General features: G+C 32.2%; 4 protein-coding genes across 5 annotated transcripts; 1 reads left to right on the plus strand and 3 right to left on the minus strand.

Moving 5' to 3' along the window:
• Positions 1–907: 907 nt before the first annotated feature.
• Positions 908–3,048, minus strand: LOC115715155 (nicotinamidase 1). Its single transcript, XM_030643976.2, has 5 exons — positions 2,602–3,048; positions 2,317–2,500; positions 1,819–1,952; positions 1,528–1,713; positions 908–1,229 (listed from the first exon to the last, which is right to left on the minus strand). Exons 1-5 carry the CDS (start codon positions 2,746–2,748, stop codon positions 1,128–1,130), a joined length of 753 nt encoding a protein of 250 aa, XP_030499836.2. The 5' UTR covers positions 2,749–3,048; the 3' UTR covers positions 908–1,127.
• Positions 3,049–7,285: 4,237 nt separating this feature from the next.
• LOC133037090 (protein FAR-RED IMPAIRED RESPONSE 1-like) lies at positions 7,286–9,589 on the plus strand. The gene is made up of 4 exons (XM_061113906.1): positions 7,286–8,117; positions 8,693–8,793; positions 9,075–9,137; positions 9,584–9,589. The coding sequence occupies exons 1-4, from the start codon at positions 7,286–7,288 to the stop codon at positions 9,587–9,589; spliced, it is 1,002 nt and encodes a 333-aa protein (XP_060969889.1).
• A 171-nt stretch (positions 9,590–9,760) lies between these two features.
• LOC115714143 (protein ecdysoneless homolog) lies at positions 9,761–14,285 on the minus strand. 2 transcript variants are annotated; one of them, XM_030642706.2, is made up of 5 exons: positions 12,916–14,285; positions 12,314–12,652; positions 11,337–11,470; positions 10,607–10,770; positions 9,761–10,240 (listed from the first exon to the last, which is right to left on the minus strand). In XM_030642706.2, exons 1-5 carry the CDS (start codon positions 14,106–14,108, stop codon positions 10,058–10,060), a joined length of 2,013 nt encoding a protein of 670 aa, XP_030498566.2. In that variant the 5' UTR covers positions 14,109–14,285; the 3' UTR covers positions 9,761–10,057. The 2 variants fall into 2 exon arrangements, with proteins under 2 accessions (XP_030498566.2, XP_030498565.2); XM_030642705.2 differs by having other exon boundaries at positions 10,607–10,773.
• Positions 14,286–22,678: 8,393 nt separating this feature from the next.
• On the minus strand, positions 22,679–23,955 carry LOC115714994 (protein SENSITIVITY TO RED LIGHT REDUCED 1-like). The gene is made up of 2 exons (XM_061113070.1): positions 23,640–23,955; positions 22,679–23,481 (listed from the first exon to the last, which is right to left on the minus strand). Exons 1-2 carry the CDS (start codon positions 23,838–23,840, stop codon positions 22,810–22,812), a joined length of 873 nt encoding a protein of 290 aa, XP_060969053.1. The 5' UTR covers positions 23,841–23,955; the 3' UTR covers positions 22,679–22,809.
• Positions 23,956–26,060: the final 2,105 nt, after the last annotated feature.

A 26,060-nucleotide genomic window follows, 5' to 3' on the forward strand; every position in this document is an offset into this window, starting at 1 on the left:
TTATATTCTCTTGGACCTACTGATGGCTTTAAGCCAATTATTGTGCACTAGTGTGGGTGAAGCTTCCAGATGAGATTAATAAAATGAATTGTGATGTTAGTTTGGATATTCCAAATGCTAGAGCTGGTTTTGCCGTGGTATTGTAGGATTCTTCTGGTGTGGTTTTAGCCACGACCACTTTGGGTGGTGTGTTAGATTTTGTGTTCGTCTTGGCTATGCTCATGTTTTGGTAGAATTAGATTGTCTTAGTGTTATAAATGCCCTTAAAATTTATTTGGTGGATCATTGTTATTTAGGGTGTATTATTAGAGATGCTTTGGCTTATTGTACTTTTCTTAGTGATTTTTCTTTTGCTTATTTTTCTAGAATTGCTATAGTATTGCTCGTTTATTGACAAAACTAGCTCTTACTTTAGATTCATTTTGTTTAGTAGTCTAGCTATTCCAATTGTATTAGTACTTTTTTGTAAACCAATTTTTATTGATTAATGATATTGCCATGTTACTCTTTTCGATTTCTATAGTGGTTTACTTGCGAGGATTTAATGATGCCAATCTTTTTCAACAAAGAAAAGAAACAGCAAAACAATACATTTCTTCGGATTTTGATAACAATAAATCAACAAGACATTTTATTCTTGTTTTACTACAGTACATTGGCTTCGGTTGGAAAATTTTAAAATAAGTTATTTTTGGCTTACAAAATTAGAAAAGTACTTTTGAAAATGTTTGGATAAAAAATAAAAAATAAAAAATTCAATTTCTAAATTTTAATTTAATTTTTTTTTAGAAATTAGGGTCCTAGCCAAACGGGTCATTGTAGTGAAAGCCAATGGTAATGTTAGTCTTATTTTTTAAAAAATAAATAAATAAACAAATAAAATTCATCAATAGTATATTATTCATCATTTCCAATAATTCCCATGTAGTAATTTTTATTAAAGAAAAAGGGATCAATACAAGATTTATCGCGGACACTTTTACAAAGATCAAATTCCATATTTACATAAAATTCAGATCAAACAATAACGACAAGCTTCTATATTATTGATATTTAACCAAGACTAACTTTAAGATGCCTTACTTTTATTTGTAAGAGAGGAGAAAACAAACAAAGTACGTATCTTTTTAATAATGGTTCTTTTGTTTGTCTTGATCAAATAAAACTTCAGACACCACCTTTGCTCCTCTTCCTTGGGCCATGTAAAGGCCTATGTGATGCATTAGATTCTGCAATGAATGAGATCAAACAATTAATCCAAAAACACATACAATTCAAGTTTCTATTACTTTTTTGGCTTATTGGTTCTATGCCTATATAAAGAGCTTTCGATCTTAAGTCACTTTACTAGAAAAGTAAAAGCAGCACCAAAACTGGTATGAAATTAATTAAGGATTAGTCTAATTCACCACAGAAAAATAAGAACTCAAATTCAAGATATTTACTCCTTTCTTGCTAAAATATGGAGATTTGTTGCAGGTTGACACCATATTAAGACACTTGAAAAGTTGATAGTTGAAAAGGTACCTGAGGGTGAGATATTAGATCCTTGGATGTTCTTGCCACATGAACTGGGATATCATAAGTGGCACAGCCACGAGAATACACAATCACATCCTCAAGGGGAGGAAGATGCCGACGATTTCTTGCAGACAATGTGGAACATACAAAGTCTAGTACACATATATCTGTACATATCCCCACCACCAAAATCTTCAAAATCCAACAAAAGGGGTTGCAAAGTATTAGTCAACAAACAACATAAACCAAAAAAAAAATGGACAAGAGACAAGACAAATGGAATCTAGTAAATCTCACCGCTTTAATTTGATTATTCTTAACCCAATCGACAAAAACATTGGAGCCATCTTTTTCAATTGAGCCAAGAAACCCATCAATACAATCTTTGCATCTAAGCGTGACATTAGATTCATTCTCTAACCATTGTAAAGCTACACACAAAAGACAAAATAAAACATTAATAAACTAAAGACACCATGGAGTGAAATGTTAAGAATGAATTCAGATTCAGATTCTCCCAATTAGCTATTGCTTGCTAGATACTACCAAAACTTTGGCTTTATTCACTCAGACTTTTCCTTGCACTCCCACTTGGCTATCATATCATATCATTCCATTTCCATAAAGAGACTATAAAAGAACCTTTTTGTAGTAATCAGAAACAGACCATCAGATTTGAATTGGAGAAAGTCACTGACTTGTGATGAGGGATATCTCAGTTGATAATAATCTAATGTTCTAGTTAAGGAAGAACAAAAAAAAACAAAATTCAGTGGAAAGGAAGGAAAATGGTACCTGGAACTAGTTTTGATTCGTGGGTTCCGGCAAAACAATGAGGAGGGTAAGGATGTTCAGGAACGTTTGGATCATGGGAGTCCAAGAAACCATAAACAGGCCATTTTCTCTCGCAGAAAGCTCTGGCGAGTCTCGCTGACTCATCCACCATTTCAGAGATCTGCTTATCGGGGAATCTAGGCGCCTATGTTTAACCAATTTCAAATTTTCAATCAATGTCCCAATTAAAACAAAAACTCAGGGTTATTATCATAATTATATAACAGAGAGAGAAAAAAGTTTTACCATATTTCCAGCTCCGACTGTACAGAAGCCATTGACGATATCGACAAGGACAAGACCAGTTTTAACATCCCCAGATATGATAAAGGGTTCTTGCTTAACGGGAAGCTCGTCCTGAAGCAAATCAATCGTCTTCGAAGCCATTTCCATCTTGCTCGCTCTTGCTATTGCTTCTAAGACAACAAATTTTCCTCCCAATAAATATTAGATTGAAGAAAAAAAAACCCTTCAAAATTCAACTCTCACACGTCTTTAAGAACCCTTTAAAAGAAACCATTGGGTTCATTTAAAAAAAAAAACAAAAAAGAAAGAAACCATTGGCTCTCAGAAGACTTTGAATGGTGAGAATAAAAATGGAAGCTGGCCAAAAGTATCACAGCAAACCTACATTGGGTCCCTCGATTACCCGACACCAATTACCAAATCTGAGTCCTCTCCTACTCTTGACTTGACTTTGGCAAAGACAATTGGTTTATTTTTTTATTGGAGAGGTGTTACAAATCAACTTTTTTTATTATAATTTCTTAATTAATTTTTGTGCTTAAAATTATTTATTAGATTATTTTTTTCATGGCAGGACTTATTTAATTACAACATCATTTTGTAAACACGCCTCTAAAGTTAGAATATTAATTCAAAATTTTTAATAATTTACAATGATAATATTATAACTATAAGGAATATTACTAAAAAAAAATTAAAAAATAATCAACATATAATTTCTAGTATGGAGACTAACTAAGAAATTATAATTAATACTCTTCTATATTTTTAATACATAGATGATAAAAATAGATAAATGACTACTCTAGTAGTGTGGTAACATAATTAATAATATTTTATAAAAATTATTATACTAAATCATAATATGTCTATATGATACTAGTAATATCTAGCATCGGATGAAGTGACATCTAAATAAATTACTGATTATAGTAATAATAAATTTATAATAAAAAAGAGAAGTTACTTCTTATATTATTTTTTTAATTTTTTTTTTTAAATTTACAGTTTGGGTTGCTGCTGTAGTTGCTCCAGTAATTTCTATATAGATTGCTATGTGAATTTTAGTTACAATTTAAATTGCTGGATTACTATGTAGATTTTCATAAAAATGTAAAAATAACTATTTTGAAATGTAAAAATGAAAAAACTCCAAAAAATTTTAAGTGAATAAGGAAAAAAGGATTTTTTTTTTAGAAAAAAAAAAACAATTGATAATTTGTTGTTATTTTAAAAATGACGTTATTATTATTATCTTTTTAATAATTAAATTTCATTATTTTTTTAATAATTAAATTTTATTAGTTTCTTTTAACTAAAAAATTTCATTCAACTAGGCGAGTTCAATCTCAATAATGACAAAAACATCACTCGAAATATTAGAGCTAAAAAAAAACAACTAATATTTAAACAAGAAGTTCTTGCAATTTTTTGAGCAACTCGATTAACCGGTTGTTTAACAACAATTAACTAAAAAATTCAAAAGATTTTTGCAATCTTCCACAACACCTCCAAACGTAGATAGAATCATCTTAGGACTACAAATTGATTGGACTAACACCAGGCAATCGATCTCGATGCTACTAACCATTGGGAAAACTCGCTTCAATCACGACAACACCTCCTTCAGAGCTAAAGCTTTAGCAACCATAGGAAGCACAACACCTGTAACACCCTATCCCATAGAGACGCCACATGTGTGATTTTATAAACTAGTTTAATACTAATAAGTTAATTAATTTATTAAAATCTGTGATGATATTAAAAATTTCACCAAAATAAAATTTTAAAAATAGACATCATAACAATACTAAAATTGTGTTCTGGGGATCCCTGTTGTAAAAGATTTACAAAAAGGCTAAATACGACAACAAGTCAAAATACATGGCAAATGCAATCCAAAAACAACTCTTGGAAACTCGGCACGCATGCCAGTAGGGTCAATATGTACATTGCTAGAGAAGATTGTCACCTCATGGATGCTCTAGCTTTTCTTTGCCTTTACCTGCACCACATAGCACCCGTGAGTCACAATGACTTAGCAAGAAAGGTAATAAAAAATAATACATGGAATAACCAATTATTCATTTCACTATTATGGAATTATTGAATAATAACATTCAAAAGTGAATAACATAACCAGCCACACGTATAGAAATAAAAGCAATCATATATTACATTGTCTAATCATGAAATTCCATATCATAATCTAGCATCATATATGATGTCGCTGCATTAACTAATTAGATGAGCTCGTGCCACAATCTGACACCAATGTATCGCTTTGTCTAACCAGACGAGCCTGACCACAACCTGTCACCAATATATCACATCGCCTAACCAAGTGAGCTCGTGCCATATCCAGGCACCTATATGTCACTGCCGCCCGTGCCTAATCAGGATCGTCAACAAGAAGAAACCTAACAACAATTTCAGTCTGTGCCATAGCCTGGCACCTATATGTCACTGCTGTCTGTGCCTAATATGGATCACCAACAGTAAAAAACCTAACAACAGTTTCAGTCTGTGCCATAGCCTGGAACTCACATGTCACTGCTACCTGTGGCTAATCAGGATCGCCGACAGGAAGAAACCTAACAACAATTTCAGTTTATAGTCATGACTTTATAACAGTTGCCTCACAGGCACAACCTGGATATAGGTATCCACATATCACATAGCCTACTCTGGCAAATTCATGCCATAACCTGACATTCATAAATCATATCACCTAATCAGGTGCGCTTATATATCACCTTGCCTAATCAACAAACCCATGCCATAGTCTGACATTCTTATGCTGCATTGCATAATCAGGCAAACTCATACCATAGTCTGGTATTCTTATGCCGCATTGCACAATCAGGCAAAATCATACCATAGTCTAACATTCATATATCACATCACCTAATCAGGTGAGCTTGTATATCACATTCACATTATTATTGCCTAATCAGACAATCGATAATTATGAAACCTGTCATGCCATGTGGTACATTATATTTTTCTTACCTTTCATCCATATTCATGCATGTTGGCCAACCCAAGTGGAGAAACCTCCCTGATGATCTTGCCCTATGTCACAACAACGGTAACCAATAAGTGTTTATTCCAAAACACTGCTTAACACTTATGTAAGACAATCTAGAATTTTCTATCAAACCCAGCGGTACAAATACACTAAAATAAAACTTATATTTTGGCTCTAAAACATACATCATATTGTAGAGCTCGTCGCAAGTTTCGAAACGGTATATAGAACATCCAAAACCGACACCGAGTGAAAATTATGACAAAAATATGATTCCCGATTTCCCCAAAATTCCCAGAAACAACAAACCGGTTGGGAAACGGTTAACCGTTTCACCGCGAACCGGTTAACCGTTTGCACCAACCGGTGGACCGGTTTGGCAGTAACATAGGTCAAAACTTCTAATTTTTGCACTCACCGAAAACACCACCAAAACATATCCAAATCATTCCAAACTTCACAGGACACATATATACCATAAATACAACAATCCTTACGTAACAAAAATTAAAATCAAGCCCTTAAATGGAAAATGCTATTAACATTCAGATTTAAGCCTTAAAATATTCCAAACTCAATTTCTAACTCAAATTCAACAAGTAAACATTGGAACTAATCCCCATAGCTACCCAAGAATATTAAGTTAGAATATTCATAACTACTCTAAATTACAAAGCCAATATATAAAACTAATGGTATTAACCTTAAAATAAAGCCAATCTTTACCTTAAATTCTTCCTCTTCAATGTTATACTATCGTGCTACTACCAAAATTTGAATTACCAAATTTTGAGTTAAAAATCGAAGAAAATAAATTAAAGGGAGGAGGGTTTCGTTGCACCGAAAAAGAATTGTTTCGTACAGTTATTATTTTTGAAAACATAATAGAGGAGTGCTAGGGACACTCTCTCTTGCACTCTCTCTATAGTTAAATGACAAATGTCAAACTTTTAAATTAACTTATTTGTACCTATTAATTAACCATAATATTACTATCTTATTATAATTATGCCATCTTAATCAAATTAATACAATAATTATTATTCTACTAATTTGATTTTATATACAGATGAAAAGTTATCTTTTAATCTTTTCATCTTCATAGATATTTTCTCGTATAAAAAACAAAGAACTATTCTTCAATGAAATAAAATAGGTAATTAGTACTCATTTCATCTTTTTTTCTTCAATATATGTATTACCTCTTAAATATTATCTAATGCTAAGTTGCTAACTTCTTTTTATTATTTTACAGTTCAAGCTCAGTTAAAAAAAAAAGAAATTGTACAAAATAACAGAAGTATTTCAACTCCTAATGGAAAATGTATGTTTTATTTATGTTATGTATATGTTAGTTAATTTGTAGAACTCTTCTCTTTTTTTTTTATGTTTGTTATATAAATACATAAAAATACAATGTCATGAGTTTTTTTGTTTGTTTCTAGCATATATATATATATATTAATTTAGAATACTTTATTTATAGATAAATGATTGGTATAGTTATATGTTTTTGTTGAATGGTTTATTTAGGATGCAATGAATTTAGAAAAAAAAATTCAGATATAAATTTGGATGAATGCAACAATGAAAATGTGGAAGGTTCACTTAATGAAAGTATGGATGAAGAAAAAACATATCTAGAACCTTGCAATGGTATGGAATTCCAACTCACACGAAGAAGCATATGAATTTTATTTGAAATATGCTAAGATTATAGGATTTGGCATCTTAAGAAGATCTAGTCGTCGATCAAAGATTTCTAATGAGTTTATAGATGTTAAGTTTGTTTGTACAAGATTGGGATCAAAACGAGAAAGTATTTCATGTAATCCACGTCCTTGCTTGAAGATAGATTGTAAAGCAACATTGCATCTTAAAAGGAGATTAGAAGGAAAGTGGTATGTTTATAATTTTATCAAAGAACATAATCATGAAGTTTATCCAGCTCAAGCTCATTATTTCACATGTCATAGAAGCATCAAACCTTCAAACAAGGAGACCATTAACACTCTACATGCAGTTGGGGTAAGCACAACTAAATTTTTTGCTGTTATGGCAAAATCAAATAATGGATATGAAAACATTGGATGTTTGGAGAAAGACATAAGAAATCATTTGGACAAGGAAAAACGCTTGGCACTAGCTTCCGGGGATGCTAGTGCGATGCAAGAGCTTTTCATGCATATGCAAGAAGAAGATTCTAATTTCTTTTATGCAATTGACTTGGATGAAGAGCAACGCCTTAAAAATGTCTTCTGGGTGGATGCAAAAAGTCGAGAAGATTATAAAATTTTTGGAGATGTTGTCTCATTTGACACCACATACATCACAAATAAATATAAAATGCCATTTGCTCCATTCATTGGTGTAAACAACCATTTTCAAACTTCATTGCTTGGCTGTGCATTACTTGCACATGAGACTAAATCAACATTTGTTTGGCTAATAAAAACATGGCTTAGAGCTATGGGTGGGAAAGCTCCAATTTCTATATTGACAAATCAAGACAAAGCTATGAAAGCAGCCATTAGTGATGTTTTCTCAAATACAAGGCATCGCTTTTGTCTATGGCATATCTTAAGGAAGATTCTTGAAAAACTTGGTTCTGTGATAAAGACAAATGAACATTTTATGAGAGATTTCAACAGTTGTGTTTATAATTCATGGGTAGCTGAGGAATTTGAATATAAGTGGTCAACTATGATAGAGAAAGTTGTCTATGCCGAATGTTTGAATACTATGGATTTCTTTGTAGGCATGCTATGTGTGTTCTTCGATCTTTTGGTATTTTCAATGTTCCACCACAGTATATATTGAAAAGATGGACTAAAGATGCAAAGATTTTATACTCAGCTGGTCATATTCCAAAGTCCAATCCAAGAAACAATGGTATGATGAACTATATTGTAAAGCCATCAAACTAATTGAAGAAGGATCCTTATCTCAAAAGAGTTTTGATATTGCATGTTGTGCTTTGAATGATGCATTAGATAAGTGTGTCAAGGAGAATCATTCTATTAGTGAGAGTATTGCACTCTGATGGTAAAAAAAAATCAATACATGATCTTGAAGTGTCAAAAACAAAAGGTGCACCGAAACGAATAAAGAGCGGACTTGAAAACTCACGCAAAAGAAAATCCAATGACAAGTCCAAAAAGGTACATCTTTTTATTAATCTATTATTTCTTATTAATTAATTTTTTAGATATAATGAAACTAATTGGTGATAAAAATAATTTTATTTTATAAATAGGGATGCAATTTCAAAGGATAAAAGTACTACTTGTACAGACACTCTACATCTAAACTTGGAAGAAATGGTATTAAATAATATTAACTTGTGTATTAATTAATAATTTATAAATTTATTTTAGTAATTTTAATTATGTAACTTATTTAATTATATTTGTGCTTATGTTAACTATTTTTATTTTTGTAGCAACTTAAGCAAGATAGTAAGGAATATATTTTTCTCAATGATGATGAATGTATAAATGGAACGGTAAATATTTTATATATAATTTTATTAATTTTAATAAAAAATTAATTTTATTATACTAAAGTTAACATGCATTTTTTCTGGGAGAAAATGACGTATTAAAACATATTTCTACACAATACTCACAATGTACAAGTTTTGGATCGTATATGAAAGATGGTATACATTTGAATATCTTATTATATATAATAAATAATAGTATGAAATCTTATATATCTTTTCTAAAATTGCTCTTTTGTCACAAATTTTGAATCATTTATGCACACTAACCAAGAACTACCTTCAAATAGAATGCAATAATGATTATGAAGCACTTCTCTATTACTACATGATATTTATGTTTATTTATATCTTATGTATTTATCTTTTGATAATTTTAATATTATTTTGAATGAATTTAAATTGGCAAATGAATATATGAATGTTATTTTGACTCCTAATTTTTTTAGTTTTGACTCCTATTTTATTCAGTATACAAATATATATTGTGCTCATTATTCAAAGTCTCCATTATTCATTTTTAACAAGATTAATTCAACTACAAATAAATAATTAGTGTATTAATTTCATTAGGATAGCATAATTGTAATAAAATAGTAAGATTATAATTAATTAATAGACACAAATAAATCAATCTAAAAATTTGACATTTATCATTCAATTATGGAGAGAGTACAAAAGAGAGTTTCCTTAGCACTCCTCAACATAATATATCTAGTCCAAAAGACGCTTATCTCGGAGTAATAAATAAGCAAAGCAAGCTTATTTCTTTCATATTATTTGTACATTTTAAAAGAAAAAACCTAAATTTCTTTCAAAATTCTCCCAAAAAAAAAGACAGCTAGTTTTCAAGACAAAACTCGTCGAAAGGAAAAAGCATGTACAACACCCAAATACATAGAATACATAAAACTAAACTAAATTCACTTGCCCTTCTTGTTGGCATCTTTTAGTTGTAGTCCCATAAGACCAAGCAAATTAGAAGCAGGACCAGGAAGGCCTTCTTGGGAAGAAAAGGAATCCAGAAAGCTTTTAACAAGGTTCACGTCGGCATCAACAGGAGTAAAATCCTCTTCCATGTCGGCTGTGCTGGTATTTGACGTTCCCTGCAAAATGGTCAATATAACATTTAGACAAACAAAAGCTAGAATACAGAACTAGTCTATCATTTATCTTAACAGCAAATATATCAATTTGGTTTAAATAGAGTGTAGTTATAAGTTCTTCAGGATAGAGAGATCTTGGTAATCTTTTTCTTTTGTAAACTTTTCTTAACAAAAATTTTGGTGGTGCATTTATTTGCAGTGTACATATGTTTGTTGCACAGATGGGGATTGATTGATTCATTCTTTGCTTTTTCTCCCACAGTCCAACCATTCAATCTAATTTTTAATTATTTACAGAAAGAGTATGATTATCAATATATATGGAAACTTGACTGTAATAGTCTGTGCAGAGAGTGAGAACTATACCTCGTCTTTTTTGGCAACTTGTTCCTTAGCACGAACAAAACTTTTCTCAAGTGTGCTGGACTTCAACTCCTCATTCAAAACATCAGAGTAAGATTGCATAAAAGTATCCCCACCATCCTCATTGCCTTCAGAAGGTTCTGCTTCATCACTTTCATCTTCTGATTCTTCTGTGATTATAAATATTAAAACTTGAAATTAAAAAGATCCCAAAAAATAGAACTACAATAATTTATTTCAATTGTGTTCTCTGTTTCAGAAGAAACGTGTACAGGCTGATATTCGAGATGTCATCCTCATTAACACGTTAGAAAATGTAGGATGAACACAAAGCAAAGACGAGACACAGAATACGTTTATGTTTAAATTATGCAACAAAGACAACGAGTGCACACCAAAGCATAACGTATATCTCTTTTACTGAAACATTCTACATAATCTCAACTTCTCAAGCCAGAAAAAACATCTTATAAGATTTTTCCAAGAAATGTTGTCATCAAAATAAATGCACAAATACAGAATTATAAGTGCCTCCAATAATAACAAAATATATTTCTTAAGGAATTTTTTTTTTCTCAATTCATTCTGAAAATCTTGCTTTTAAAAGAGGTTGTTTCTGAAAACAACCAGGGAGACAATAGCAGAGTGCTTCTAAGAGACATTTGCACTAATAAAAAACAGTTCATTAAACAAAGCTGGCTTATTCCACTAATATATACGTTGCAAAACATACCAAAATCAAGGTCAGACGAGGATCCTTCTTCAATATCATCATCACTAGCAATGTCTTCAAAACCTTGTTGCTTCATCACTGATTCCATGTCTTTAATAAAACGGTCCACATCTAGGTTCACCTCTTTTAGGTTCCTTTAAAAAAAAATTAGTGTTGGATGAGCTGCTTATGCGACAGGAACAAAAGAAACAAAGCATGGTCACTTAAATAAAGGATCACTTGACTTTCATTACAGCTTGAGCAAAGTATTTGGTTGCAGCCTGAAGCAAATTTCCATTCAGAATTTCATTAATAAAAATCAACGGGCAACTCACTAAAAGAATTTCAGCAATGGGGTTTAGAAAAAAGAGTAGCTTGGAATGTATACCCAACACGAAATATACAAACCAATTTCCAGTCACTCAATCATAAGATTCAGTCCAATTCAAGAGCCTACATAGAAGTAGATGAGTTTCCAAATCAAAGAGAAAAATACTGCCTAAACCTAAGCCCCAAATACTTTTCCAAAAGTTATATTGTTTCAACCTCTAAAACCTTATTGCTAGGACCAGTTGAAAAGTAAGCGTAGCAACTTTTATTCTTTCCTAACCGAAACAGCAAGATTTAAAAACTAAGAGTGTTCGGCCAGGCGCTACATAGTGTCAATTACAAAAATAACAGAGAATTATGAAGATACGTTCAAGCAGCATGGTGCAAACTCACTCTCATTACAGCTAAGCCTGAAAGATAGCAATCAAATTGAAGGGAAAGGATAATAACTTTTAAAGAGGCATAAACTGTAATAAACAGGCGAATAAGGTTCACATTTGACAATGAACAAGGCTCTGGTTTCAGAAGCAACAGAAATTACAAATACATTGGAAAATTTTGAGACAAAAGTGCATGCTAAAGTACAAATGCATGTGTGCTTATTCCTGTGTTGTGTTTTTGTAGATAGTGGAATTGAAAAACTTGATGATTCAGATGGTAACACAAACCTGTCCTCAGGAACCTCAGCCCCTTTATAGCTTGAAACTTTACTGACAAATGCCTTCATAGTTTTTGCTATATCACTAGGATCAAACTCATCAACATTAGTGCTGCGTGATTCACTATCATCTTGCTGCACTTTTGACTTCTTCTTGTCCTTGTGCTTCGCATTGTAAAGCTCAAGCTCTTTTTGTCTCTCTGAAAGAGCAGAGTTTAACTCATCTTCTCCATTATAAAGCCAGGTATCGTCATCAGAAGGACTAACACCATGACCCTTAAAATCATTTTCCGAATGAGGTAAAGCTAGAATCTCATCAATGCGTTTCAATGGAGCTTTTATCATCTCACTGCATCAAAACTAACACTTCAAACAACTAGATATACCAATAACCTTGAAACAGAGTATAACATCTCTATAGTTCGCTCCCTAAAAGTAAGACGAACTAAATACCATCACTTCTAATCAAAAATTACTTACCACTGATTAAACCAACGATGGCACATCAAAGTTTTGCAATACAAATAAATCAGACCAACATTTTTCAAATATGGTTAAAACATGAAACTTTAACATACAATTTGCTGGAAGAGTTACAAAATCAACAAGTACCTGACGTTCGAAGACAAATAACTGTTCTTAAACTGTTGCTCCGCATTGTGCATCAACCTCCTGTACTCTTGGGACCCCGGAAGATGCCCTTCAAAGTAGCCACTCTTCTCCAAACTCTCCTTGAACGCTTCCCAAGTACTCCCTTTACCTTCAGACCCCTCTCGAAGCCGCTGCTGGTACATCATCTCGAATCCACAAGCGATTTTCATCCCCAATTCAGCTTCGAGATAAGCCGAAGTTTCAGACCTACTGGGCATTGGATAACATTTGGGTGCTTGAAACGTCTGCTGAACCAGCTGAGCATACATGGCCCTCGACATCTTCACCGATACCCGAACAAGTTCTTCCTCCTTACCTTTGCTCAAGAACTTCTCCATTTTTGCCGCGTACTTCATTGAGTCGATATCCCGGTCGTAGAAAGCCTCGACCGCTAGTGAAATCAAGCAAGGCTCGTGCTTCAGCACTTGAGCAACCGAAACTGGAACTAAAACCCTAACCTTATGGGTATTCAACCTCGCTCTGTCGGGATACTCCGATATCCGATTCTTCACGGCGGTTTGGACTGGCTCCGGCGCCCGCGACACATCCCCAGAATGATTGATAAACTTCAGCGAATCGTCGAGAGTAGGGCTGGGGAGACGGTCCTTCGGAACAATATGGAGGTCACCACGGCGGACGAAGACCCGGTTGAGGCTGTTGTCAGGGTTGAGCCAACGAGGGAGGTGGAAAGCAGCTTCAATGAGCAAGAACTCACCGTCGGTATCCCAAACTCGGATTGAGAGGTCCGGGAACCTTCTAGAGATTTCAAAGAGGAGAAATACAGTGAACCACTCATCGTCGAGATTATCCCCGTAGCGGAGCTTACCGTGGAGGTGAGAATGGTGGTCGGAGCAGAGGCAGGTGGAACTGGGGTGGGGGGAAGCGGAGAGAGTAAAGGGCTCGTGCTGCCATATATAGTCGGAGACGAAGGGAGAGATGGTTTGGAGGATTTTGAGGTGGAGGGAGTTGAGTGAGGAGGAGAGTGAAGTGGCGGCGGCTGTAGGATTTAGGGAGAAGTCAGGAAAAATAGCGTAGAAAACGGTGTCGTCTGGAAGCCTGGAGGTTTTTTGGGATAATATGGAGGAGGAAGGAGGAGGACTTGTCGCCATTGTTGTGTCTGGTGTAGGTGTTTTCCTTTCCTGAATATTCTTCATGCTTTTACATCTTCACCGCCATTGTTATAATGAGCACCAATATAGGGATTCATGTAAATCCCTCACTTTGATTTTGAGGTGTGACATCCCACACATAGGACAAAGTTCTTTCACTATAGCTCTAGTGGTTAACTTTTTGGTTTTTAAGGAAAAGATTTCAACCACCAAACACCAAGAGCAACAAGGTAGGGACAGAGAATTATTCAAAAATAACATATGTTATTAATAATTTTCAAACTGTCAAAACAAGTTTGACCAAAGTATGGGCAACGCTATCAAAAGATCTATAACAATGCACACAATTAACATCTTAGAGCCTATTAGCAAGATCAATAATTTCAACTAAAACTAGACTCAAAGAAGTAATAATAAAATCATTGTTTTTCAGTTCAAGCACAATATTCAAACAATCAGACTCAACAATTATGTTTTCATACCCAAAGGAGACTCATTGAATCAACGTCTTGCGGATAGCCAAAGATTTAGCCACTTCAGGAACAAGCAGCCATCAGAATGTCAACTTGCTAAAGCTACAACTATTCCTAATTGATTACGAAGCACCATATCTAAGCCATTACAATTGCCCAAAGAATTGACAACGACATTTGTATTTACTCGGAGATAACCAATCGGAGGAGGTTTCTATTTTGGGACCACCTGAAGAGGGGCTGTCCGAGATACCATCCCGCCAGTAGAGACGTCAGCCGCCTTCTGACAGGGGAAGCTGCCGCCGAAGCCTATTTGTTATAAAACGTCCCTAGGTAATCACGGGCCCAATGCACAGTAAGCACAGGAGTCAACTCAACGTTGTTATGGACTATTTTATTATGTCTGAAACAAATCCTCCACAAAATTACCATAATTAATTCAATCATCTCCTTTGAAAGGGTATTAATAAACCTATGAATAAAGTCAAGAAAATCCACACAATGAACAAAAGGATCCCCCAACACAAACTCATAGAATTTCCTGCACTGTAACAACATAGTACACCCCCCGAAAAGCATGATGAGTAGTTTCATCTTCCAACCCACACAAAGGACATAACCCATCAGATAAAAAATCATGATGTGCTAGATTAATTTTAGTAGGAATCATATTATGTGACGCTTGCCAATCAAAGAGTCTAACCTTTGAATGAAGATTAAGAGACTAAATCTTTTTCCACCAACTAGATGCGCCACCAGACGGAGAAGCACGAGGAACAGCCAGATTGCAAAGGTCAAGCCAATAATCACTCTAAATAGAACGCCAACCTGATTTCTCAAAGTTCCATATTTTTTTATTTGGTACATCATGTGAGGACCAAGGGATAGAAAGGATAGACTCGGCTTCATGAGGCAAGAAAATGGATTGAAATAACACATTATCCCAAACACCTGAATCTTTCCGTAACACCGACACCTTGCTAGATCCATCAATTTATAAAAGAGCAGACAAAACGGAAGGCAAAACTGAAGGAATCCAGTTGTCAGAATAAATAGCAATGTCCTTCCCATTCCTCACACGCCAACCAGTCCCATAGTCAAAAAGTTCTATCTCCCATAAGATATTTTTCCACACAAAAGAGCCACTCTTTGATTTCTTGATCTCAGCAAAGGACCAATGTCGAAAATATAGACCCTTTAACACACGACCAACCAAAGAATCAAGAACATTGATACAAGAAGCTTGCTTAGCCAAGAGAGCCTGAATAAATAAACGAAGGTCCCTGAATCCCATACCTCCATCTTCCTTATGTAAATAAAGTTTATCCCAGGTCCACCAATGCATCTTTTTTTTTTCACATCATTACTGCTCCACCAAAAGCAAGCACACATACGATGCACATGTTTGATAAAGGTCTTTGGAAGCTTAAAAAGATTCATAGAATAAGTAAGAATGGACTGGATAACTGCTTTGATGAGAATCTCACACCCCGCAATAGAGAACAATTTAGATTTCTACCCACTTCTTCCAAATCCTATCCCGAATGGAATCAAACAACCTTGCCTTGCTATGCCCCATAAAATAAGGAAGGCCTAAATAAGTCTCATGGCATTCAACTCCCTTCACACCCAACAAATCTACCAAAATGTATTTATCATAACTCATAACATTAGAGCTAAAACACACTGCAGACTTGTCAAAATTTACTAGCTGACCCAAGGTCGCCCCATACCAACTCAAAAGCTATCAAAATCTCACACAACACACATCAGAAGCCTTGAAATAGAACAAGCTATCACCAACAAACAACAAGTGCAAAATAACAGGGCCACCATGACCACAAGGAAAGCCATACAATAATTTATTTTCACAATCCCTTCAAACCAAGCTTGAAAGGCCCTCAACACAAAGTAAAAAAAGATAAGAGAACATGGGATCACATTATCTAAGCCCACGTTGAGGAGTGATAGAGCCAATGACCTCACCATTCAACAAAGAAGAATACTCCACTAAAGAGATGCAGTCAAGAATCTTTTGAATCTAAACACCATGAAACTCGAGCTTCTACATCATCTGCTCCAAAAAACACCACTTAACATGATCATAAGCTTTGGACATATCAAGTTTAAGAGCACGAAAACTATCACCTCTCTTTTTTTTCCCTTTAAAGCATTGATACATTCAAAACCAATAAGAGCATTGTCAGTTATAAGACAACTGAGGAGAAAGGCACTTTGCTCATCCAAAATGATGTGACCCAACACCTCACGCATGCGATTATCTGTAGTCTTAGTAATAATCTTGTAAAAGATATTACAAAGACTAATAGGACAAAAGTCCACAACCCTAACGGGGTTGTCAATTTTAGGAATCAAACAAATAAGGGTTTTGTTGATAACTTTTAAGCTAGAGAACCCATTGAGAAGATTAAGAGCTACCGAAATAATGTCAGGCCCAACTGTACTCCGATTTTTTCGATAAAAACCAGCCGTGAAACCATCCTCTCCCAGACTAGAGGGGTCTATCTGGAAAAAAAAAAAAGCTTTTCTAATATCTTCCCCATAAAAATCCTGAATCAAACGGGCATTCATGTCCTCAAAAATCTAACTAGGAATCGAATTAATGACTTTATCAAAAGCATCATCAGTTGGTTTGTCTAAGGTAAAATAATTAGAGAAATAATCTTCAAAGATGGCTCCAATTTTATCTTGACCCATAACCTCCAGTCTCACACTATTTTGAAGCTTTAAAATCTTATTCTTGGCCTGTCTACCCGAAGCACACCTATGGAAATAAACAATATTCTTGTCCCCTAATTGAAGCCAGTCATTTTTAGCACGAGAAGCACAATCTTTCTCTTCTTTCTCTTGGAGAACATCAAGCTCTTTTTCAATTTTACAGAGCTCCTCACAACTGACATTATCAAGATTAGCATCCACAATCTCAAATCCTTTAAGCTTTTTATGAATAGCAATGTTGTGTCACTTATGAATTTTTTTATTCTAATCATTCAATTTACCTCCCACCTCACTCACATTAAGCTTAACATTACAGATAGGATCTAAATCTTTGATTCTCCAATATTTTCCTATAATATCCACATAATTTTCTTCATCAGCCCAAGCATTTTTATAGTGGAAATAAGATCGCAAAACAAGGTCACTCCTACCTCTTGGGGCGACAGTAGAGGAAAGAATAATGGGCCGATGATCTGATCCCTTAAAAGACAAATGAGAAACATGAGTGTTAGGAAATAAATTAAGCCCATGTAAATTTTGGTTCTTCAAAACCCACATCCATCACCCGACTATCTTCAAGAGCTTTTCAAAAATTATTCATCAAGTAGTTAGGCCGTCTAAAACCCCCATCTTTCTCAAAATTAGTCAAAATCTCATTCCAATCACCCCCCACACACCCAAGGGAAAGCATTATTAGAAGCAATTCAACGAAGAAGATTCCAAAAATCGATCCTCAGATTAGATTTAGGCTGCCCATAAATCCCCTAAAGTGCCAAGAAACCTCCCCCACTTTGTAAACAACACATTAACATGACCCCGAGAGAAGTCGAGCAAAACAAACATAAGCCACCACTTTCTCAATAACGAGCTTACCAACAAAATTGAAATGAACTCTCAGTAGCTCCATTTGAGCAGTAGTGCCAAGAGTCTTAGAAAGAAATGTCGAGATTAACCTCTCAAATATTAACGTGGAGAGCTCGAAATTAACGTCTTATCATTACCCACGCCTTAGACGTTCCATGCCAGCACATTCATAATGAGGGGTGGCCCTACACTGCAGGCGACACCAAGTCAAGAGAATTCACCCCACCATTACGGTTCATCTCAGCGAGTGACCTAAGAGAACCAACGTCAAGCTTATCGGCAACCACCTTCAACGAACCATCCATAACCTCATCCTAACCAATACAGTCAGATCCTGCCCCCTCTAGAGGTTAACTTTTTTATTACTTGACCTCTCAGAACAAGTTTGCTAGCGAGTTTCTTTCTACACTATAGTTGGTAAAAAAAATATCATTTTCAATTTTCTTTTTAATATATTTTTATGTAATTAATTTTGAGAGATAAAAGAGTAATTTTTTTTCTTTTTATCTTTGGAGACTTGCATCAATAATAAACATAGAAATGAAAATTGTATATAAATTGTGTGAGTTGTCCTAAAATAATCAATAAAACTAGAATGATTATTTTAAAATTAATATTATTTATGTTCGAAAAAAAATAGTATTTCAACAAATAATTTATACCTTTCCAAAATAGAAAATAATTCAAATATTTTTTTTAACAATCTTATATCGAAATTAATATTATTTTTGCTTAAAAAAAGTATTTAAACAAATAATTTTAGTTGTTTCAATAAAATAATAAAACAAATAATTTTATACCTTTCTAAAAAGGAAAATAATTCAATTTTCTTTTAACAATCTTATACCTAAACTAAGAAATAGGTCGCGCTTTGTGTGCGACGGTTAAATTATTATATAAATATTATTAAACAATATAATAATTATCAAATAATTTTAAACTTATTTTTATGTATATTTTTTTTAAAAAAATATATGTTTATTATTATTAAAAAAAGTAAATCTATATAGAACACTCTAAAGAATTCAAAAAAAAAAAAAATCATCATACAATTTCTTATATAAATTAAAAATCACACATTTTTTTTTAAAATATACATTGTAGTGAAGAAAATTATAAATTGAACAATTCCTTACACAAAATAGAAATCTAAAACAAAAAGAAGCCAATAAATCTATAAAAAACTCATCATGTAATTTCAAAATAACTATCATCACTGTATCGCATTTGTAGTCACCATTGTATAAGTTAATGTCATCGTATCTCACTTGTAATCATCATTAATATCATTTCTAATAGATTTACTTTGTATCTAAAATAAATTAAACAATGATAGGTAAATACTTACTTTTATTATGTGAGGGAAGAGGGGGTGATAAACAATAAGTTTAAAATTTTGATAGTTTTGATATATTAGTTAATAATTTTTTTTGATAAATCATATTAGTTAATATTAACTATATCTCTCTGAAAGAAAATGCTGTTTTAATACATATTTATTTATTAGTTATTATATATAAATATATAGTTGTTTTTTTTAAAAAAAAATTAATTAATTAGTGATCTCTAATTAAATAAAGCAGAATAAAAAATTAGAAAAATGAGAGAATTTAAAGTAGAACAAAAAAATTAGAAAAATGAGAGAATTAAGTAGAGAAAAGATATTTAAAATTTTTAATTTTTTTAATTATTAATTAATTATTATAAATTTAAAACTTATAAATAGATAGTTTGACTTTTCTTTGTTATTAATTATACTAGAAGAAAGTTACGTGCAAGGCACGTATACTTAGTTTTATGTTAGGTGCTTTATAATTTAATTGAGAGAGATTCAATAAATAATCATATAATTTAAAATGGTTTAATAACTAATTTTAATTAGTGTGTGGGGTTATTTGAAAATAAATAGTGAAAAGTCAAATTTAAAATTTGCAGAAAGAGAAGAGGAGAATGGAGATTAGCTTGAAATATATTTAAAAAATAATAATGCTACACACTTACTATGGATACTTAACTCGAGCCGGTAATAATAAAATTATAAAGAATAGCGGTAGCAGGCATATAACTGGACATATGAAAGAAAGAATATAAAAAACAAGAAATATGATAAGCTTCCAAATAATATTATAACAAAGCAATGCTCTCCAAATTTATCTTAATATCATCTATAACATCATAACCTTATATTTAGATTTGGGCCGACTTTCTTCTCAGTTGGGCTTCCAGCTTTCTTCACAATGCAAGTTGTCACTTCTGACTTTTTTTTTGAAACTTGAACTACAGCCATCGTAATCTCATTCTTCTCTTGAAGCCTCTCATCAATCTCATAGCACTCCATGATAGATTCAACAAAATATATGTGTTTATGTATATTTGTTTTGAGCAAATCAGTAAACATATTTTCAACAAATTAACCCGATAAACTCAAGATCCACATATATATAGCTAAGTATTCAAATACAATTGTCAAATCTAAACTTAACACAAAATCAAATGGACAATTCATGCTCAACTAAAGCTATATATATACTGATATGATTACATCAACCCAAATATTCTTACTTGCTATAACCGAATTATAAAAATTAAAAAGTATAATTTGAGATATATAGACTAAAATCATCCAAATAAACAAATAAATTAGTTACACATAGAATTATAAATGATACTTTTTTTAGAGTGTGTTTGAAGCTTATGTGAAATTTTTTGGATCTCTTCACTACTATTTTTTATCTCTATTTTTTTTGTATAAATATATATATGTATATAGAAAATTTATATTAAAAAAAAATAAAAAATATACGTACATATATTTTATTGTTGTTAATTAAATTCAAAATAGTATAGTATTTAGAAATTAGATTTTTATTATGAATTTTTATTTATTTAAAATAATTAACTTTAATAAAAAAAAATTAGAATAAATGAGAGATATACGTACAAGATTAGGTATATATATTTTATTGGTTTTAATTAAATTTAAAATAGGATAGTAAATTTATGGTTTAAATAATATCACATGAGAACAATATATACTATTGTATATATATAAATAATATCAGTTCAAATATCAAATATCAGTTTAAATGGGATTTGTTTTATTTTTATTTTATTATTTTATTATATATAAATAATATTTTATTATTTTATTAAATATAAATAAAAAGTCACACCCATGAATTTCTCATAAACCAAGAATTTAGTTATATAGGCACACTTTATATAGAATAAATATGATTAGATAATTTATGTTTTTAAAATTATTTATTACTAAGGTATTATAAATATATTTTAATTATATTTGTTTTATTATTATTATTATTATTATTATTATTATTATTATTATTATTATTAGCTTAATTGGAGTTTTTTCTTTTAAAAGTAATAAAAAAGTAAAAAAAAAAAAATAGAGAATAAAGAAGAGAATAGATGAAGTATTGAAGCATGATTTATGATTAAGTGAGAAAGAACATATATATATAATTAAAAAAAATCATAATTATATAAATACATTTAAAATAAATCATAATTATAATTATATAATTAAAACATAACATCAACATAGAGATTATAAATCATAAACTAAAGTTATCCTTTTAAGAAAAACATATATGGTTACACTCTTAATGTGTATTACCCATAAATGAGTATTATTAAAAAAAATTTAAGTTTTTATGCTTAATTTTATTATTTAATTAAAAAAAAAAACCTTTGATTTTGTTCCATCCGGCCAAGAGAAAGATAAAAAAAAAAGTTTGAGAGAAGGGTAAAGGTAATGTTTAATATAAAAATATTTTTATATAATTTTAAAATAGAGAGATTTTTTAGTTAAGTAATAAAATTAAGTACAAAAAAATTAAATTTTCTTTTATTATCAGTGATCGAATTAAAATAAAATTTTTAAAATTAATATTTTCAAATTGACAATTAATTATAATTAGTTTTTAAAAGTTTTCAATAATATAAAAAAACAATTCATATAATAAATTCAAATTTAAATATACTTAAACTATTTTACATATAAATATGTCATTGAGTTCAGTCTCACTTTAGCAAAACACCCACACACACTTCTAATAAAATTTTGAAAAATTATCTCATATATTATTTTTTTTTTTTTAAATTTACAGTTTGGGTTGTTCTGATGGTTTCTCCAATAATTTTTATGTGGGTTGCTATGTATATTTTGATTGCAATTTAAGTTGCTCTATTAGTTGTTACGTGGGTTTCTATGTAAAATTCTATAAAAATATAAAAATATATATATATATTTTGAAGTGTAAAAATGAAAAAAAAAAACTCCAAAATTTTTTATATATGCTCTATGTGAAACTCATTATACCAAAGAAATTTTTATGAGATACAAAAATAGAAAAAAAAAATGAAGGATTTAATAACCTTTTTTATAATTAATAAAATTTTAAAACAATATGATACTAACCAAAAGAAAAAGTAACATTATGCTGCCACAAAATAAATATATATAATATGGGCACAAAATACACATATATAATGGGTACCAACAAAGATGCACATAAAGAAAAGAAAATGAATATTACATTTACATTCAGTAAGAAATAAGAATGATGAAGTACCCTTGTCTATGTTTGCCTTAAGAGTCAGCTGAGGGACCCTTGTCCCTTGTAATATAGTGAATTAGTGATCACTTATTACACAGAGCTAAAATGCCAACTAAGTTCAGAAAAAGCAGCTAAGGCAGTTGAGGATGTTAAGGATGTAGAATCAACTTCAAACTCATTGGAAAAATTTTCAGCCAAAAAGTCGACACCATCTACAAGAGGCGAAGCACGTCCTTTAAATTTCTCTTTTAATGGGATTAGATCAACTTTCCACTTCCTAAAGCTACTCCCAAATATCACTACGTTTTCTAACGTGGCTTCTTGGTTTTCTTTTGCTAGATTCACATACAATGGACAATCACACCGAGGCATGAAGAACACTGTTGGTTTATTCACCTTTCGCCATCCTTCCTCATTCTCCCGCAACACTTTAAAACCCATATCACTCAAAACTTCATTCTCTTCAGCACTGAGAATTGGATCAAATATTTCTATGTTACCATTAAATATCCAATCCAGTTCTTCCTTTAACAGAAGTGCTAGGCTTAGTTGTAACCTTGAAAGTTCACGGTTTTTTATGCTCCCAATACAATATATCACCATGTCTATCTTACTACCATTGGTAGCATTCACAAGATTTTCAAAACGTAGTTTAATCTCTGGAGTTTGAATTATTTGATCTAAAAACTTGACAAAAAATGGCATGATTTCCGGTTTATTCTTATTTTGTTGCACAAGTGACTTTATTGTTGGTGGTGTCTCCTGAGATGAGTTAGATGACAGAAATAAGTGAGAGAGAAAATTAAAATATAGAATGCCAATGATTAATTTACTATTATCAATTCTTCCAAAACAATACATAGTTGGAAATTTTATGAGCAAAGTCATCTAATTTAGGCACAATATATTCAAAAACTCACTTGATGAGCAGGTGAAGCCTGAGAGATCAACACACCAAGCTTAGCAACGTTCTTGGCCACGTCGAGACGACCTGAGTAGGTGATCTCTGACATAACAACAAGGGCGACAATGAGAGGGACAAAATTGGACCATTTCTTCCAGTTAGAGACAGGTAAAGCATCTTGGGTCGTCCCTGTTCTTGACCCTCTTTGGCTACCCATGAAAAAATAAGCAGAGGAAGCTAAAAAAGGTTGAGATGTTATAAGATAAGAGCAGTAGATGGATAATTGGGTTGGTTTTTGAATAAGAAAATGGAGAGTTTATATAAGTTTGGAGACTATAATAGGGGAAAGGAGGTGGAGATGTAGTGAGAAAAATATAAATATTCAATTTATGTATTGGAACAAAAATTAATAACGTGCTTGGCACACACAAAGATTTCCACATATGCTTGAATCTTGTATATTTAGTTGACTTTTTAATTATTTTCAGATTTCTTTGTAGATATATAAATAAGCTTTTTATTAGCATGAGAGATGATCATACATGTGTGTATTGGTTTTCATTTATTATTAACATTTTTAAACATGTTGTTGGAAAATATGGGGATATATCAATGATAGTGTTTTTTTTAATAAAAAACAATGAACTATTGCAATGTGGGTGTGATTTTCTAATAAATAATAGGGTAAATACTAGTTTGGAACTTGTATTTTGCAAAAGTCATCGATTGGATTCTATGTTTTGTTAAATGACAAAATAGATCCTGACAAAATAAAATTTAATAATAATCTAATATAAAAGTGTTATGACAAAATTGTTTACATTTTCTGTATCTGTTTGTGTTAAGAATTGTCGTCAAGTTGGTTATTTTTTAAAAAAAAGTTGTCCAAAATTAAGCTCAGTGTCCTAATTTTACTATTTTGGAAAATACAAGGTCCATTTTATCATTTAACAAAACAGAGAGTCCAATTGGTAACTTTATCATTTTATCATTTAACAAAATAGAGGGTCCAATTAGTACCGGGCGTAGGTAGGGGCTCACCTGATTGGGTGATCCGATGGCGACGTACCGAGTATAGGTACGGGCATCAGTGACATATAATGAGTACCAAGCGTAGGTACGGGCTCACCTAATTAGGTGATGCGATATACCTACCTACCGAGCGTAGGTACAGGCGTCAATGACATATGATGAGTACCAAGCGTAGGTACGGGCGTCAGTGACATATGATGAGTACCAATGGTATATAGGTACAGGCTCACCTGATTAGGTGATGCGATATACCTAGTAACGTATCGGGCATAAGTGTAATGACCGCTTTAGTAATTTGGATTAGTAAAGGCAATTAGCACTAATTTTTATTATTTTATTATTATTTGTGAATTATTTAACTGTGGACCCCAATATTTAGAAATAAATATTAGAGTTATAATTTCTCAATTCCGGAGATTTTATTAAATTCTAGGGGTATTATTTAGCTTATATGTGAAATATACTATTTTTGTAATTTTTGTTCGGCAACAACGGAAAATGCGATGGATGACTAGATTGATCACATGGGTAAGTTTAGAACCTTATTTCATGGTGGGAAATATTTTTGAGGAATTATAATATCGGGATTAAGCGGGGTTATGGAATTTGACCATTTTACCCCTAACTTTTGGTTTATCCTAGCTTTATGTGTAAGGGCATTTTGGTCATTTAGTAAAATGGCTAATGTGGGTTAGGTGGCAGCCTTGGGTGATGACACCTATTTTATTTTCAGCCTAATTGAATGAAAGAAGGGCTTTACTTTGATAGAAAGCAAACTAAGAAAAGAAAAATTAAATTAGAGAAAATATCATTTCTCTTTTCTCTCTCTTGGTGTTCGGCCCTCCCAAACCAGAAGGAAAACCCAGCCAACTCTTCATTTGTATTGTGTTTTCAGCCAAGGATTCAAAGGAGAACATTCAAGGTAAACCCTAGCTCCTTTCCTTTTAAGTTTATGAAGTTGTATTTTAGTCTTAAGAGGTGATTTTGGGTTATAGGAGCTGTTAAGGTTTGATGTTTGTTTAGTTCGAATTCTAGGGTTAGTATGAGTTAATTTTAGTTTATAGCAGCTGGTGTGGTGATTGATTGTTAGTTTTATGCAACTTTGAGCTTTGAGTTCAAAGCTTTGGGCTTTAATGGCAACTTGGGTTTTGATGGTTTGTTCTGTGAATTACTGGCTGGATTTTATTGTGTATGCATTGTTTAGGTGTACTGGAGAGTTTGGTAAAGTTTGGTTGAGTTTTGAGGTCATGGGGGAATTTTTCGGGTTCCCAGCACAGAACCGAAATTCCGGTTCTGGGGGACCTGTGGCAACCGGTCGACCGGTTGGTGACCTAGAACCGGACTTCCGGTTGGGAACCGGTCTGCCGGTTGGGGGAATTTTCGGAACCCTAGTATTTCCTAATTT

Source organism: Cannabis sativa, chromosome 4 (genome assembly GCF_029168945.1).
Source record: "Cannabis sativa cultivar Pink pepper isolate KNU-18-1 chromosome 4, ASM2916894v1, whole genome shotgun sequence".
Taxonomy (NCBI): domain Eukaryota; kingdom Viridiplantae; phylum Streptophyta; class Magnoliopsida; order Rosales; family Cannabaceae; genus Cannabis; species Cannabis sativa.